A 16,045-nucleotide genomic window follows, 5' to 3' on the forward strand; every position below is an offset into this window, starting at 1 on the left:
AGGTTCAGCATGCTTCCAGCTTAAAATGAATCCTTGGTTCTTTCTTTACCTGGGTGTATTTTAGATGGATGCTTCCTAGTGTTCTCAGTCAAAAGTCATTGCATGGTTATTTTGTGTTTTCTCCGTCAATCAACTGTGTGTGTGTGTGTGTGTGTGTGTGTGTGTGTGTGTGCAAAGGAAAAGTCAAAAGAAGCAGTTGGAAAACACAGGAGGATAAGTATTAGAGGACATTGGCTGAATGAGGCCATGAAATTACATGATCAAAACTTCATCTGAAAGCAATCCTGGAGTAGATTTAAAAAAAAAATCACTGCAAACTATAAAGTGAGAATATTACAAGGTCTAGGGGTGACATCATTTCACCAAAGAGAAGCCTTTGCTCTTCATGTGGGCGGACTGAATTGAGACGAAATTAACATTAAAGGAAGGGACTGAAACCAGTTATTCCATAACTTTTAAGATTTCCCGCTTTTAGTCCCTTGCTTCACAAGCCTGGCTTGCATTGGGAGCAACAGAAATACATGTAAAATAAAAGCAACCCAAAGTATTAAACATTCTTTATCCAAAGGATGTTGTGCCAAACTTCAGAAGCATTCTTTCAGATCATGGGTATTATTGCATCACAATGCTAACAGCCAATCACAGCTCTGCCGTTAAACGAAAACCAACATCGTTGCCTCAGTGGCCTACTAGGCCTTCTCTGTTGTTGAGTCCAGACTTTCAAACTCATTGCCAAGGAATGTAAGGCTGCTCTTCTCTCTGTTGCCCTTCCTCTGGCTTGCAAAGCTCTCTTTTTTCAGGCAGGCTTCGGGGAATTGCTTTTTAAAAAATATTAGGGTATACAGTAACCGGTTTCTTCTGTGCGTTTTGAACCCATGTTTTTATATTTTCAATTGATATTGTAACCTACAATTGATTTACAATTTTATTGTTAGTTCCAATTTGCAAGGGCACCTAAGAATCAAATAAAGTAACAATATTAGCCCCTACATGCTGTGACATGAGAAAATCAGGATTACAGCATATCAAGGGAGCAGTGTTGGAGGTTATTTTTATTTTGGTTGCTGAAGTGACTGTGTCCCTGTATCTTCCTCTTCTAAAATAAACTCTGCACACTCCCAAGTCTGCTTCCTCCAACTACTTGGCATATATTTTTAAAAAAACATGCATAATATCACCCGACTGTCATATGAACTGATTTGAATATCACCCCGTCTGCTCTTTCCCAAAAACTTTGGAGTTCACAGGAACTATCAAGCCTGAAAAATCCACAGTCAGCTAAAGCAAAAGACTTAGTGCCTGGGTACTTCTCTTCATGCTGTGGAATTCTGTAGCTCCAGCATTTCCCTAGCTTTTTGACCTTCAAATGCAGGCATGCATGCATGCTCACCAAGCTGCTCAGTCTTAATGACAGCATCATGTAAACCTGATATAAAACATAGCAGGACTCCTACATTGGATACATTCAAATGCCCAGTCCTAACTGTCAAATCATATACACGCTGAAAGGGCAATTCACACCCAGAATTATTCTGAATCCCCAAAGTTTGTCATGTACAAAGGCGAAACCAAATAAGAGCAGAAACAAAGGATTTCAGACAGTAGGGGGATAAGTGCCCCAGTCACCTCCAAGCAGCTGTGATCATGATTTTCTAAAGCAATATTATATACATGTAATCTTGATAAGCACTTACTGTGATGGCCTGCAATCTTTCTTTCAGCAGTTCGGCTTCTTCCATTCTAGAAATCAAACGTATAGGTTGTGAGAGCGGCAAAGAGACAACCACATAAGCAAAAGGAGCACCCGTAAGGAGAAGGAGGAGGAGGGTTGTAAGGCAGATGCTTCAGGAAAGGTTGTGATCTAATTCCACAGAGCAGGGAGAATTCCCGACTTATGCAGTGTGTCTCCAAACAGATGAGCAAGTCGGCTCAGACAGACACATGTAATGAGGGTGTGCTGAGGAGGCAGACGTCCAGAACTGGCATGAGTTGACTGACAAGTTTGAACGGCAGAGGCACAAGCCCTTTTCCTTCTGCAGCTGCCAATTCTTTGTTGTAATAATAATATGCACACTTTGCATGCCATAGATTAACTATTAACTGCCCAGATAAAGTTCTCCTCTTGACCCTGACTAGGATAATGCAAGTCATATTTGCCTTGGCTCTGACTGTGTGTGTGTGTGTGTGTGCGCGTGCGTGCGTGCGTGTGTATTTAAATAGTGGGTGAAATATAAAACAGTAACATCTATAGTCCAGACTGGTCCTTTAATCAGAGTTTGGAAATTTTTATTTTGGGGATCATCCCTAAGTGGAGGATTCTGGGATCTGTAGTCCAAAATGAAATGCACAGATATAGGATGGGCGACAGCTAGCTGAATGAAACTACATGTGAAAGGGATCTGGGAGTCCAATTAGACCACAAGTTGAACATGAGTCAACAGTGTGACTCAGCAGCTAAAAAGGCCAATGCAATTTTAGGCTGCATCAATAAAAGTATAGTGTCTAGATCAAGGGAAGTAATAGTGCCACTATATTCTGCTCTGGTCAAGCCCCACCTGGAATATTGTGTCCAGTTCTGGGCACTACAATTTAAAAAGGATGTGGAGAAACTGGAGCATGTCCAAAGGAGAGCGACTAAAATGGTGAAGGGTCTGGAAGCCATTCCCTACGAGGAATGACTTAGGGAGCTGGGGATGTTTAGCCTGGAGAAGAGAAGGTTAAGAGGTGATATAATAGCCCTGTTTAAATATTTGAAGGGATGTCATATTGAGGAGGGAGCAAGCTTGTTTTCTGCTGCTCCAGAGACTAGGACCCGGAACAATGGATGCAAGCTACAGCAAAAGAGATTCCACCTCAACATTAGGAAGAACTTCCTGACAGTAAGGGCTGTTCGACAGTGGAACACACTCCCTCGGAGTGTAGTGGAATCTCCCTCCTTGGAGGTCTTTAAACAGAGGCTGGATGGCCATCTGTCAAAGGGGATGCTTTGATTTAGAGTTTCTGCATGGCAGAAGGGGGGAGGGCTAGATCTGGGCCCTTGCAGTCTCTTCCAACTCTATTATTCTATGATTCTATGAAAAAGGGACTTCCATCCTCAGTCTTTAATGTTCACTAAGGTGTCATTTTTTATTTTTTTTATTTTGTATATTTCTGAACAGTAGATTGAACTCTTTGAAGCTTTACTTTTGTAATACTTATCGTGACCTAGATTGATATATACACTGCAGACAGGGACTTGAGATTGAAAAAAATATCACTCCTAAAACTGTGGTTAAGATAAGTTTGAAGGCTTCTGGCACAGTTCAGTCTTACTAACACTTTTAGATGCCACACTCGTATCTGTGGCACTATTTCATGTTGTGTGTGCCTTCAAGTCATTTCCAACTTATGGTAACCCTAAGGCAAGCATATCACTGCCTTTTCTTGGCAAGCTTTGTTCATATTGAGTTTATCATTGCCTTTCTCTGAAGGTGAGTGTGTCTTGCCCAAGGTCATCCACTGGCTTTCCATGGCCAAGCAGGGATTTGAACCCTGGTCTCCCAGAGTCTAGTCTAGAATTCAAACCGCTACATCATGCCATCTTATACACTGTACCACAGAGGCAGGCAAAATGAAGCCCTCGGATGTTGCTGAACTGTAACTTTTAAAGCTCCTTACATTTGGCAGTGCTGGCAGTTGCAGTCAATAACATTTGGAGGACTTTTTATCTACTTCTGCTATACCAGATACCAATGTAGCCATCCCAGAAATGTTTACAGACATTTTGAAATATGGGAGGAGTATTTCATTTAACAATCTACTACAATACAACTGAATGAATGGGGGAGCGGGAGGCAACGATGGACTGGAGAAAATTCAGTGAGTGGGGCTAGGAGAGGAACATTACAGCCTATTGTAAAGTAAAAAGATACCTGGAGATAAAAAAGGCATGGTGGTGATAGTGGTAGGGGAAGCCACAATAGTCCAGATATACACATCACAGCTATGCTGGCTGCTGGTAGTAAGAGTTGGAATTCAATAAATATGAGGGTTTCCACATTGGACCAGCTCATTAAACTGTTTTGTTTTGAAATGTGTTTTGTGCTATTATGTGGGGCTATAAAGAACCAATAATGTTCAGATTGATACCAAAATATAACAGAGACTATTGAGCTTTTTAAACCATCCTGTGAGTTTCAGCACCAACAAAGGACATTGTAAAAATAAAGTGTTTTTAAAAAAATAAAAAACAACCCTGCTACTTCAGAATGATTAAAGATCCTTAAAATGTGTCAAACTTTTATGACCCCCCCCCCAATTATACCTGGATTTTTGAATACTGAAGACAAGACTGAATTTTTGCTTACAGCTTTAGAAGGAGGTTTTATGTTGCTGAGAAACTGGACAGATTCCTTAACTTTCCAATTGAAAGGGCAAGCTTTCTAAAAATATGCAGAAACCTTCCAGAGCAGGTAGAATGGTGAAAAATAATACTTGCTTGTTGAACAAAAACAAAACCCTGGGAAATCTCTTAAAAGAGGAATCTGAGTAGCTTGCAATGTTACACAAGCTTGGGAATTGTTCCACACCTTCTACATCAAGTAAATGTACCAGTTTGATCACTGCGAGTATACAGTATATGGATGTGGGAACTGGTGGCCAATGTTCTACTTTTGGTTTATCAAATGAGCAATAAATATAGAGGGCATTATCATCCATTTTTTTAAACTAGCACACTATGCCTTTAACTTCTGTAGTACGAGGCAGGAGACTACAAGTGATCCTTTCCCCATCACTGTATGCCCATACCAGTGAAGGAGGGATGTATTTGCTATTTTGGGATGGGTTTTTTTTTTTTTGGTCTATCCACTGTTACAGGCACAAGACAGCAGCTCTCCCCTCCAAAAGTGGGACTGTAAATATTCCTAGTAAAAACATTCCACTTTGAACGCCAAGAATATCTTATATATCTACTGAGGTCCTGCCAGGTGAAGGCAGCTGGATGGTTACTAGAGAGAAGGACTTTTCAGTGGTTGCATATTGACATGGAATGCTTTCCATATGATGGGCATGTATGTTGTGTTCTTTGTATTAGTTAGAGATCTTTCCCAGGCTTCTTAGGACAGGTCTGCATTGGCTAGAATACTCCAGGAGAAATCCATTGTATTCTGGCTCTGAAACCACCCCAGATATTCCTCCCCAATTCTGTTACATTCATATTCCCTCCAAATTTCATTATGTTCATATTCTGCAGCAATGCCAGGCAGCTGTCTACACAGAATCTTGCTATGCCACCTGCTGCCACCACTGTTGGTGTGAGTTGCTTCCTCTGAGGCCGAAAACGATGTGCCCAGTCTTGACTGATCTATCTATCTATCTATCTATCTATCTATCTATCTATCTATCTCATGGCTGGGCACCTCACTGTGACTTCAGAGGGAGTGACCCATGCCAATGGTGGTGATGCCAGGCAGGACGGTGGTACACTGTGTAAACAGCAGCTTAGTGTTGCTCCAGAGTGCTCTGAATTTTCTGAGAAAATCCAGAGCAGATGGTGAATTTTTAAAAAGTGGATTGAGGGCAGAATGGCTTGGATTTAATAGTCCATTCCATTTTGATTATTTTAGATTGTGCTACTGATTGGAAATTTTAGTTTTGAATTTTTATTATCTTAAGGGTGGGAGGGTTGGGGGGTTAATTGTAACTTTTATTGTTTTTTGTATTTTATTCTTGTTGTAATCCCACCTCGATCCACAGGTAGAGGCGGGAAATATAAATAAATTGTATTATTATTATTATTATTATTATTATTATTATTATTATTATTATTATTATTGACAGGGCAACATGAGGGAAAGGCCCATGTAGACTGGCCCCATGCCTTTCACTTGCTTGCACTTTTTAGATCTTTGCCCTGTTGAACTCAGCTATTAGCTTTATTCTATAGCTGTTTTAATTGGTTATAGATTTCACAGTGTTTTATGACATGCAAGTATTTTATAGTTTTAACCTTTATTTTGTAAACTGTCCAGGAACCTTCACCTTTTGGTGAAGAGAGAGAGAGAAAAAAGTGAAACTCCACAGAAGAGTGAGTATAAAGGCAACAAAAAGTTATCTATTACTTTATCAAACTTCTTTAAATTTGTTCCGATTTTCCACATTTAATTTTAAAAATCAGGTTACAAGAAAATGTCAGGTTGTAACATGTTGTCAGCTGATGAATTTGACTAGTATTTCCATTAAGAGACAATTACTTCTCTTCTTTTCCCAGAATGCATTACTTATTATTTAAGTCAAAGTACTGTGCTAAAGTCACTGACAAAGAATTTCTTAATAATTGGCCACACTTGTCTTCTTTGTAACTTGACGCTAAGGCTTTTGGCCTATCCATGAATGTAGCCATACTTGAACAGCTGGCATTTTATCTTCCAAAAGAACTTTTTAAGTATTTGAAGACTCCAGCTTCATCCTCCCTCAGGCTTCCCTTACTATGAGTAATAAGCTAAATAACAGACTAACTTCAGATCCAATCTGAGACTTTGAAAAATTAAAAATAAAATCCATGTGTTTAAAAAATGACCGGGGGAATGAATATGGTTTGATCTTGCCTCTGTAATAGGGGAGTGGGTGGATTATTTACTTTATAGGTATTTCCAAATACTACTTACGAAGATTCTGCTGTGACCCTATAGTTAATCATATAGCAGATGAATTGCATAGCAGCACTAAACCATGCTTGGCTCACCTCCCTTTTTGCTTTTTTATTCAGATAATTATGAACCCTAAGTAAAGAACCTAGAGATGGAAAGAATATTTTAAAAATCTGAAAAATGTCTTTCAAGTTCTGAGAAACCCTGAGAAGAATCCCGGACTGATGAGAATCTTTGCAGTTTGGGACTTATTTAGTGCAATATCAATAAATGGTTGTTTTGTGCAGAAAACAATATTTTCATGTACAGAAAAAGCTGTTCTCTAAGCAGAAAATGCTGTCATTGAGGACTTAGTCTGGACAAAATTCACAACATCTTCTGTGCAGGAAACAAGTTGTGCACAGGAATGGGAGATTATCGCTTGGGTTGGGAATGGGCTGCCTGCTACCTGGGCGCTAGGCACTGCAATAAGATCCATCATTGATGGTTACAACTTGCATCTATCCCAGTGCGGATTTCGCGTGTGATACTCTTCATGGCTGTTTTGTGCTCAGAAAATTGTGTTTTTGATGCAAAACAACCATATACAATTTTTTTTTTGCAAAAAAAGTTCTGAATAGTACATAGGCTTTGAAAACTATGTGGTTTTCAAAGTTTTTTTCACAGTGGGAAGAAATTTTCTAAAATGGTTGCTTCCTTTGAGAAGAGAATTGGTGAAAATAACCCTGCTTAGCATCTCTCCCCCACCACCAAACCCATTTTTATATTGTCAGATAATTGTTATTTCATTTCAATCTGATACAGTTCCAAGTCCATGCTTGTGGTTTTGGTCAACTATCCTTGCACTGAGATTGAAAGAGATCATATCCGGTTGACTGCACTACTACTTTTGATAGCTTATGACTGAGAAGAAACCACAGACATGTTATGAAATTTGTATGAGATGAAAGTGCTGTGTCCTATGGCTCATTTAGACATACACATCATCACTTAATACAATAATTAACAGTGTATAAGCCTTCATATGTGAACCACAAATGGAAATATTTATCTCCATGTCCATCCAGTGGGAGCCAGCATTAGAGACTGTGACTTTGGAGACTAGGGTTCAATTCCCAGGTCGACAAGTAAACCCACTGGGTGACCTTGGGCAAGTTACATCCTCAGCCTCAGGGGAAGGCAATGGCAATCATCCTCTGAACAAATCTTGCCTAGAAAACCCTTTATTGCCATAAGTCTTAGGGTCACCATAAGTCGGAAATGACTAGAAGGCACATTACAAACGAACAGCAACATCCAGTCCACTCCAGCCCCTATCTATCCTCGATCCCTCCAGCCTAGACAACTAATATCTCTATAGGGACTTGTACATAAGTTTAAACACCTTAGGGCTCATGTTATGTTATTTAACAAGAAAGAAATAGCTGCAGGTCCTGTGACCCCTCTGTACCACTGATCACTCTATTAAAAGTGAAGTGTATATGAAACATATCCTTAGGAGGCAAATAGCACCTGGGAGGAATTCAGCAGCAATTTGAGAGAAATCTTGTTGTTCCTAAGATTTTACACAATTGCAGTATGACCAGACTGCATTGTGACAAAAACTTTCCGATAGTGCTACCTTTTACTGGTTTGTCACAGAAAGCTAAAGTATCATATTTTCAGCTATTGCAGGAAGATCACTTATAAAAATGGCTAAATTTTCTACAAGATTAATAACAATATTGGCTCATGAGAAGCGGACAGTTTTCCCATTGTTTTTTGTGGGTTTTTCGGGCTATGTGGCCATGTTCTAGAAGAGTTTCTTCCTGATGTTTCGCCAGCATCTGTGGCTGGCATCTTCAGAGAATGTTTGCCAGCCACAGATGCTGGCAAAACATCAGGAAGAAATTCTGCTAGAACATGGCCACATAGCCCGAAAAACCCACAAAAAACTATGGATGCCGGCCATGAAAGCCTTCGACTTCACAGTTTTCCCATTTACAACATGAGGACATGTGAAGTCAAGATATACATCACTAGAAACATTTAGTGGGATTCATAGTGATTTTGTAATGATACTATTATGACCCATTATTTCCATGTTTTTCCCCTCCTCCTTTACTTTCCTTATGTATATACATTCTAGAGTTCTAGCTGACTATAGGGCCACTACCTTTTTAGTGACACATAAGATGGAGGAGTCATGCACATAAGCCCCATTTCCAATGTCCTCCTGTCTTACGTACTGGTCCTGCCATCTAAGTGTCTCTACCCTTCTTGTGTTATGAGTAGACCTCTTCATGTGATCAGAAACTCTGGCCAAACTGTGTTCCTGGTTGCACAATGGCTTTTAGTCTTATGTAAGCAAATGCAAGTGGAAGTCTGCTCTAGATTTTGCACGCTCAACAGGATTGACGATGTAGGGGCTGAACTTTCAGTGCAATAGTGAAATCTACATTTGCACTATAATAACACCATAACTAGGGGGGGGGGATCAATAGAGGAGAAAATTTGCTCTTGAAATACAAGACCAATATGCCCGCAGTGTTGTTGTTTTTAAAAAACCTTTGGAAGAGTCCTAGTGCAGAGTTAAGAAATTGTTAGAAACAGCTACAAACAGCCCTCCAAATGAATGGAATGATTGTATGGGGGAAAAACCTGGGAAAACCCAAAGTACTGGTGAGGAGAAATAAACAGCTTTCTACTGCTTATTTTGAATCTACCTGAATTCAGCAATTATTTCTTAAATAATTTTTCTCATATCAAATCCTTGCTAGGTGGAGTTTTTCTTTCAACCCTCCCCCCCATTTCCATTAATCCCTATTCCAAACTAGATTTGCATGGCAAAAGGAGAAACTAGCCAGCTGTTTCGTCTGGCCTTAAGCCCACTTTGTCTATGATGGTGCCATTACCAAGATATCACCTCTGATGCCCAGAAACTTCAACAGCCACAGTCTGGGCAAGATTCCTGGAAGAGGGGTTTAAGAGATTTTCCAATTAAAATAGTTTCCTTTACAGCTACTTCTATCAAGCTTGTTGTCCATAAAAAAAATTGCATCCAGTCTGTTTAAACTTTGTTTTTGAGCTGGTTTCTCTCACAGGTCATGAGCAAACATTTCTCTCAATCCAACAGACATTGACTGATGAATGTAATGTTTCTAGTCATTTGATCTGGCCTGCTGATTGCATTCTTGTTTTGGGTCCACCTCCCACCCACCCCCACATACTTTCTGTATTCAGTTCTAGCTTGTAAAGGATTTTGCTGTAGGAGTTTGCTTTCACAGTACCTTATCACAGCACATTTTGAAACAAAGGTTGTAGGAAGTAGGGGGTGGTTTTTGAGAACTAGATAATCTTAATTGAAAAAGAAAAATCATAGAACTAGATAATCTTAATCCTCTCCCCCCCTCCGCTGCATCATGACAACAGTAGCAGCTGGATATGAATATGGATGTGGTGGTTCCCAGAGTCTTGCTTCTACAGGCAATTTTAAATAGCTGCACGGACTAATCCCACTCAGTGTATAAGGACTGTACCAGCTGTCTCTTCATTCCACATTTTTTGACGTCTTCTAAAATGACGCTTCCTGAAAACCTGATAGCTGTGGCACACTTACTTTTCTGAATTAAAACTTGAGAGGCATCTCACTCTCTTGATAGTCAGAGAGGTTGACTCCTGATGAATACATTAAATCTGTAGTATGTTGCTGAGAAAGTCACTCTCCTTTTTTACGTTGGATAAGCATAAGCCAGGGGTAGGCAACCTTTTTGAGCCGGGGGCCGGGTTGCTGTCCCTCAGACAACTGGGGGGCCGAAGCCAAAAAATAAATAATTAAATAATTTTTTTAAAAAAAAATTAAATATATAAATAAACCAGGACAAATGTAGGATGAAATTTTCAAATGGAAGACACTTTTTTTTAAAAAAAATGGAGGACACGTGAAAAAATTTGCTGATTTTTAAAAAAATGTTAATATAAATGCATGTTTCTGAGGCTTCTATAGACAATTGACCCCCAAAGGCCCCAGCGGCAATCGGCGGCAGGACCGGGCTAGGGCCAGTCCCAAGGCCTTGCCGGGCCGCATCCGGCCCGCGGGCCGCAGGTTGCCTACCCCTGGCATAAGCAATCCACTTGCAGGCTGGGGCCACTGTATGTGGACTAGGAGGACTGAAACCTCCCTCCCCACCAAAAGCCCTTTCACATTACAGTTATGGTGGTATGGATCATTCCCCTTTAACTGTCATGGCAACATCCTATGAAATCCTGGGATTTGCAGTTCAGAAATGGTTATTTGGAATTTTTGGCTGGAGAGTCCTAGTGTCTGGCCAGACTACAAACCCCAGGATGCCATAGCATGCAGCCATGACAGTTAAAGTGGAGGCATAGGGCTATAATTCTGTGATGTGAAAAGGACCTGGGTTCTTCTCTGGATGCTACCCCTCCTCCCCATTGCAATAAGGGAAAAGGAAGATAACTAAATGAGGGCTCCCCAGAATGCTCTAAAGAAGCTGAGTTTTTGCAATATAGCTCCTTGAGTTTTGCTGGTTGCTGTTGCCTCCATATGCACTCATTCCATTCTTTCTGGAAAGCTGTTTGTAATGATGTCTTGCCTGCTCTTTGGATGTATGTGGGGCAGGATTGCGTTGAGGCCTCAATGTAATTGCCATTTTTAATAATTTCTTCCTTTATTCTTTCTCTCTGATCTCATTATTGACAAACCTCTCCCCCCAACCTAAAATTTGGGCATTTAATAAAGTGGGTTGTAGCCATGGCAGCTGATTCAGTTGTTACTCTTTAAGTAGCTATGGAATTCTGTGCTACTTTTGATGATGAGCAGTTAGGGAGTGCTGAAAAATCATTGTTGTATGTTGGACAGAATGTGCTGATGATCCTACAGTTACTGCATATGGACTGCCAAGGTCCAATGCATTGCCCAGGCACCATGACATGCCGAAACAACAATGTTCATATCAGGACCATCCCAGTACATTTTGCTGCTTGACGTGGGGCAACAAATGTGCTTCTAACTCCCTCCCCTAAATCAAGATGCATAGTACTCAAAGCCAGTCAGGTTATTTAGGCACAGGAGACTGAAAGTCCAACAAATGCCTCTTGCTTTGTTCTTGGTGCTAAAATAATAAATTATATAACTTGTTGCCCTTCTATGACATTCAGAATTTGTGGTTTGAGGTAACTACCTTACTTCGCCTATTGGTAGGGCTGGCCTTGCTTTGGATGTACATTGATCCTTTGTCACGAGCCATGTCCACATGGGTCAAATGCCATGTCCTTCCCCTGCCCTGGTTGCACAGTGGTTAAATGCCTGTAATGCAGCCAATCACTCACAAACCACAAGGTTGCGAGTTCAATACCAGTGAAGGGCTCAAGCTCGACTCAGGCTTGCATCCTTCTGAGTAGGTTGCTAAAATGAGTACCCAGATTGTTGGGGGGCAATTAGGTTACAGTTGTAAACTGCTTAGAGACTGTTTAGGTGGTATGAAGCGGTATATAAATAAAGCTGCTATTGCTATTCCTGTCTTCACAGTGTCAGTTCTGGTGTGAACTGTTTGGACAATGTCTGGCCAATTCAGCACTAAGCATGCCATTTATCCTCTTAAGCCAAATTAAAAAACAAAACCTCACCTTTTGCTCTGGATCTTCTCAGAAGATCTGGAGTGCTCCAGAGTGACAGCAGGCAGCTGTTCACATGCATGTCCCACTGTGCTGCCTGCCATCACCACTGTGAGTCTCTCCCTCTGAAGTCAGAATGAAGGTGCCCAGCCATGTGGTCAATGTGCCTTGTTTTTGGCCTCAGAGGGCATGATCTGCAGCAGCGATGGCGAGTGGCACAGTGGGACACATGTGTGAGCAACTGCCCACCATCACTCCAGAGTGTCAGGTAACAGGTGGACATTGGGGCAGTTCTAGGCCCAGAATACTCCTGGGGTATTCTGGCCTGTGCAGACCCCACAAAAGTTAAGGCAGTCATGCTTTGATCAATCAGAACTGCAGTTTGAAGCAAAATATATCTTTCTGAACCAAAGAATGACTTGTTGACAAAAACAAACAAATAACAGTGTGAGGAATAAATTTTGTTTCTGTGTGGAATATGAAAGTTCCCTTTGATAAAAGAAAACCAATTTGACTAGGCATCAGTGGCTTGCTTTTCAACTGCTTTGTATTGTGACATTCCTTTTTAAAAATGCCAGCTTTATTTTCTTAGATTTTTGCATACACATATCTGACGAAATGGAAGTTTTAATCACTTGCCACATAATATCTGCTTCAAACAATGGAATTACTTTGCTTTTAATGAAGTTTCCAGTATCACAGCTTAAGTGTGGAAAATACTGTTTTGTATTCTATATATACACCATTAAAAAAAAAAAGCAATTCATGTACTAATAAAAAGTCTGTAACTTTCACTAGTATACACGTCTGTACTTCTGCCTGTACCTGTCTTTATATGTCTTAGCAGCCCAGTCAAAACCTATATTTATATTTAATGACTGGATTTAAACTCATTTAATCCCATCAGCTTCAAAAGGTTTAATAAATCTGTATACTTGAGTAAAAGTGGGTTGAGCAGAAGGACAGCTGCCTCTAGATATAAGTAGGGGCAAGCAGGACTATCCAGAATTTTACAAGGATTCTTTTTTCCTTCGAACTTGGGGTGATTTTTCAGTTAGTCAGGGTGAGGCACCCACATCAGATGGTGAAATGCAAAGGATGGCAAATTGTACCCCTTCCTTTTGGTTGGGACCCCTGGTACATCCAGGAACTACAGAAGAAGCATTGGCAGGCTTGGGAGAGCTGGACACCAGGGTCTTTCCTTGTACTTGTTGTTAACTGCCATTATGTCAACTTTGACTTATGGTGACTCTATGAATGAGAGACTGCAAAGTCACTCTATCATCAACAACCCTGATCAAGTCTTGCAGACTCATGGCCGCAGCTTCCTAGATTGAATCTATCCATCTGGAATACAGTCTTACTCTTTGTCTACTGCTTTCTACCTTGCCAAGAATCACTGTCTTTTCTATTGAGTCACATCTTATAATATGGCCAAAGTAGGATAGCCTCAGTCATCTTGGCTTCTAGGGAGAAGTCAGACTGGATTTGCTATAGAACCCATTTTTTGTGTCTTTTTAGCAGTCCACGGTATCCATAGAACTCTTATCCAGCACCACATTTCAAATGCTTTCCTACTGTAGCAAAAGATAGATTGACTGACTGATTTTATCCCTGACTAATGTTGAAAAAGTAACGTTTTATGATTACAAATCACAGCATTCCCTAATCAGCATGGCTAGTGGATCCTGGGAGTTGTAATATTAAAAAACAAAAACAAGTTCTTCTTTTCCATTCTATCAGTGCAGCAGTTGATAAATCTAGTGCTTATATAGTAGCAGTATACACTGGTGCCTCGGGATACGAAATACCCAGGTTACGAAATTTTCGGGATACGAAAAAGCTGGATAGGGAAAAACTGTTTCGGGTTACGAAATATTTTTCGGGTTACGAAATTCATTTCGGCGCGAAATTCAAACGATGCAAAGTGCAGTTATAGGCTTCCAGGGCTAACGGAAAGCAAAGGAGGCTGGGTTAGGGGTTAGCTGTGGCGCGAATTTTGAATTTCGTTAGCAGCAGTGATTGGCTTGAGAAATCAAGCTGATCACTTGGATTGGCTAACGAAATTGGGGGGGTGGCTTTGCTTCAGAAACAAAACCGTTTGTTTTTGATCTGGCCCCTTTGTCTGGCCCTGTGGACTGTGTGAGGAGGAGTTGATATTCTGAGCTCTGACTCTTGGTTCCACTTGAGGTTCGGACTTTTCCTGGCTTTGGAATTTTTCTAGCTTTGCCGGGTGTATCTTCGGATCAAGACCGGCCATCAGGAATTTCTCTACAGGTAGGTTGATGGATTTTTACCTTCTTCTTGTGGGGTGGGGTGGGGTGAGACAGTGTGACCATGCTTTTGCTGTGGGGTGCTGGTGGTTGTTGTTGTTGTTGTTGTTTTTTTGTTTTTTTTGTGTTTTCAAAGTGTGGATTGTGGGTTTTGCTACTGGCATTTTCTGATTTGTGGATTATGGCCTTGATGTGCTGGGTTCCTTTTTTTTGGGTTTTTTGGCTGTTAGGGTGCCATGCTCTAATTTGTGGATTATGGCCTTGATGTGCTGCTTTGATTTCTTCATGGCTCTGCTGTTTTCTAAGTGTGGTGTGTGACTTTTAAAACTTTGGCCATGGTCACATGTGGCCAGAGACTCTCACCATAGGGTGGCATTTTATGATTTGGGGGTTTTGGCCTATGGGTTTGTGTTCTGGGGTGCTTTGGCCATGGCTGTGATGATTTGAGAGTGTGGGGTGTGAGTTTTGCAAGTTTGGGCCAGAGAGTGTGACCATGGGGGTGGGGGTGGTTTCCAATTGTGGCTTTTGCTCAGTGCCTGTGCCTTTTGTCCTTTTTAGGCTTGAGCTATGGCTCCCAAGCCAAGCGGTGAGAAAAAGAAGAGGGCTCCCTTGTCCTTGGAGGACAAGAAGGACATCATCGCCAAGCACGAGAGGGGCGTGCGCTTGGTGGACATTGCCAAGGAGTATGAACGAAACCCTTCGACAATTGGCACTGTCCTCAAGCAGAAGGAGGCCATCAGAGCTGTTGTGGCTCCAGCGAAAGGCGTGACGACGATCGCCAAGCAGAGGACACCGAAGCACGAGGAGATGGAGCGCCTGCTTCTCCTCTGGATTAAGGAAAAGGAGCGAGTCGGGGACACTGTGACCACCTCGGTCATCTGCGAGAAGGCCACCAGCATTTTCGAAGACCTGGCCAGCAAGGAGGCAGCCGAAGGAACTTCTTCGCAGGAGGAGCCAGCCACCCCGGACTTCAAAGCATCACGTGGCTGGTTCGAAAAGTTCAAGAAGAGGACCGGGATCCACTCTGTCGTCCGTCACGGCGAGGCGTCCAGCGCAGACCACCAGGCCGCCGAAGCCTTCGTCGTCGAGTTCAAGGCCATGGTGGAGGAGGAAGGCTACGTCCCGCAGCAAGTGTTCAATTGCGACGAGACGGGCCTCTTCTGGAAGAAGATGCCTCGCCGCACCTACATCACCCAGGAGGAGAGGAGACAGCCAGGCCACAAGCCTATGAAGGACCGCTTCACACTTGCGTTGTGTGCCAATGCCAGCGGGGACTGTAAGGTCAAGCCCCTGTTGGTGTACCACTCCGAAAATCCAAGGGCCTTCAAGGCACACAACATTCAGAAGGACAGGTTGCCAGTGATGTGGCGTTCCAATGGCCGCGCATGGGTCACACGCCTCCTTTTCGTCGAGTGGATCAACAGTGTCTTCGCCCCGACAGTGAAGCGGTACCTGGAGGAAGAGGATTTGCCCTTGAAGTGCCTCCTCCTCTTGGACAATGCTCCTGCGCACCCGCATGGCCTGGAGAAG

The 16,045-nt window shown here is 41.9% G+C and overlaps 1 protein-coding gene across 2 annotated transcripts in view; it reads right to left on the minus strand.

Annotated features, from left to right (window-relative positions):
• PALMD (palmdelphin) overlaps window positions 1-16,045 on the minus strand; it is a 75,552-nt gene that overhangs the window by 31,693 nt on the left and 27,814 nt on the right. For both annotated transcript variants that reach the window (XM_042464862.1, XM_042464861.1), the window contains exon 2: window positions 1,695-1,740. In XM_042464862.1, the coding sequence (XP_042320796.1) occupies window positions 1,695-1,739 (45 nt within the window). In that variant the 5' untranslated portion in view covers window position 1,740. The remainder of the gene's footprint in view (window positions 1-1,694; window positions 1,741-16,045) is intronic.

This window comes from Sceloporus undulatus, chromosome 4 (genome assembly GCF_019175285.1).
Source record: "Sceloporus undulatus isolate JIND9_A2432 ecotype Alabama chromosome 4, SceUnd_v1.1, whole genome shotgun sequence".
Lineage (NCBI taxonomy): Eukaryota > Metazoa > Chordata > Lepidosauria > Squamata > Phrynosomatidae > Sceloporus > Sceloporus undulatus.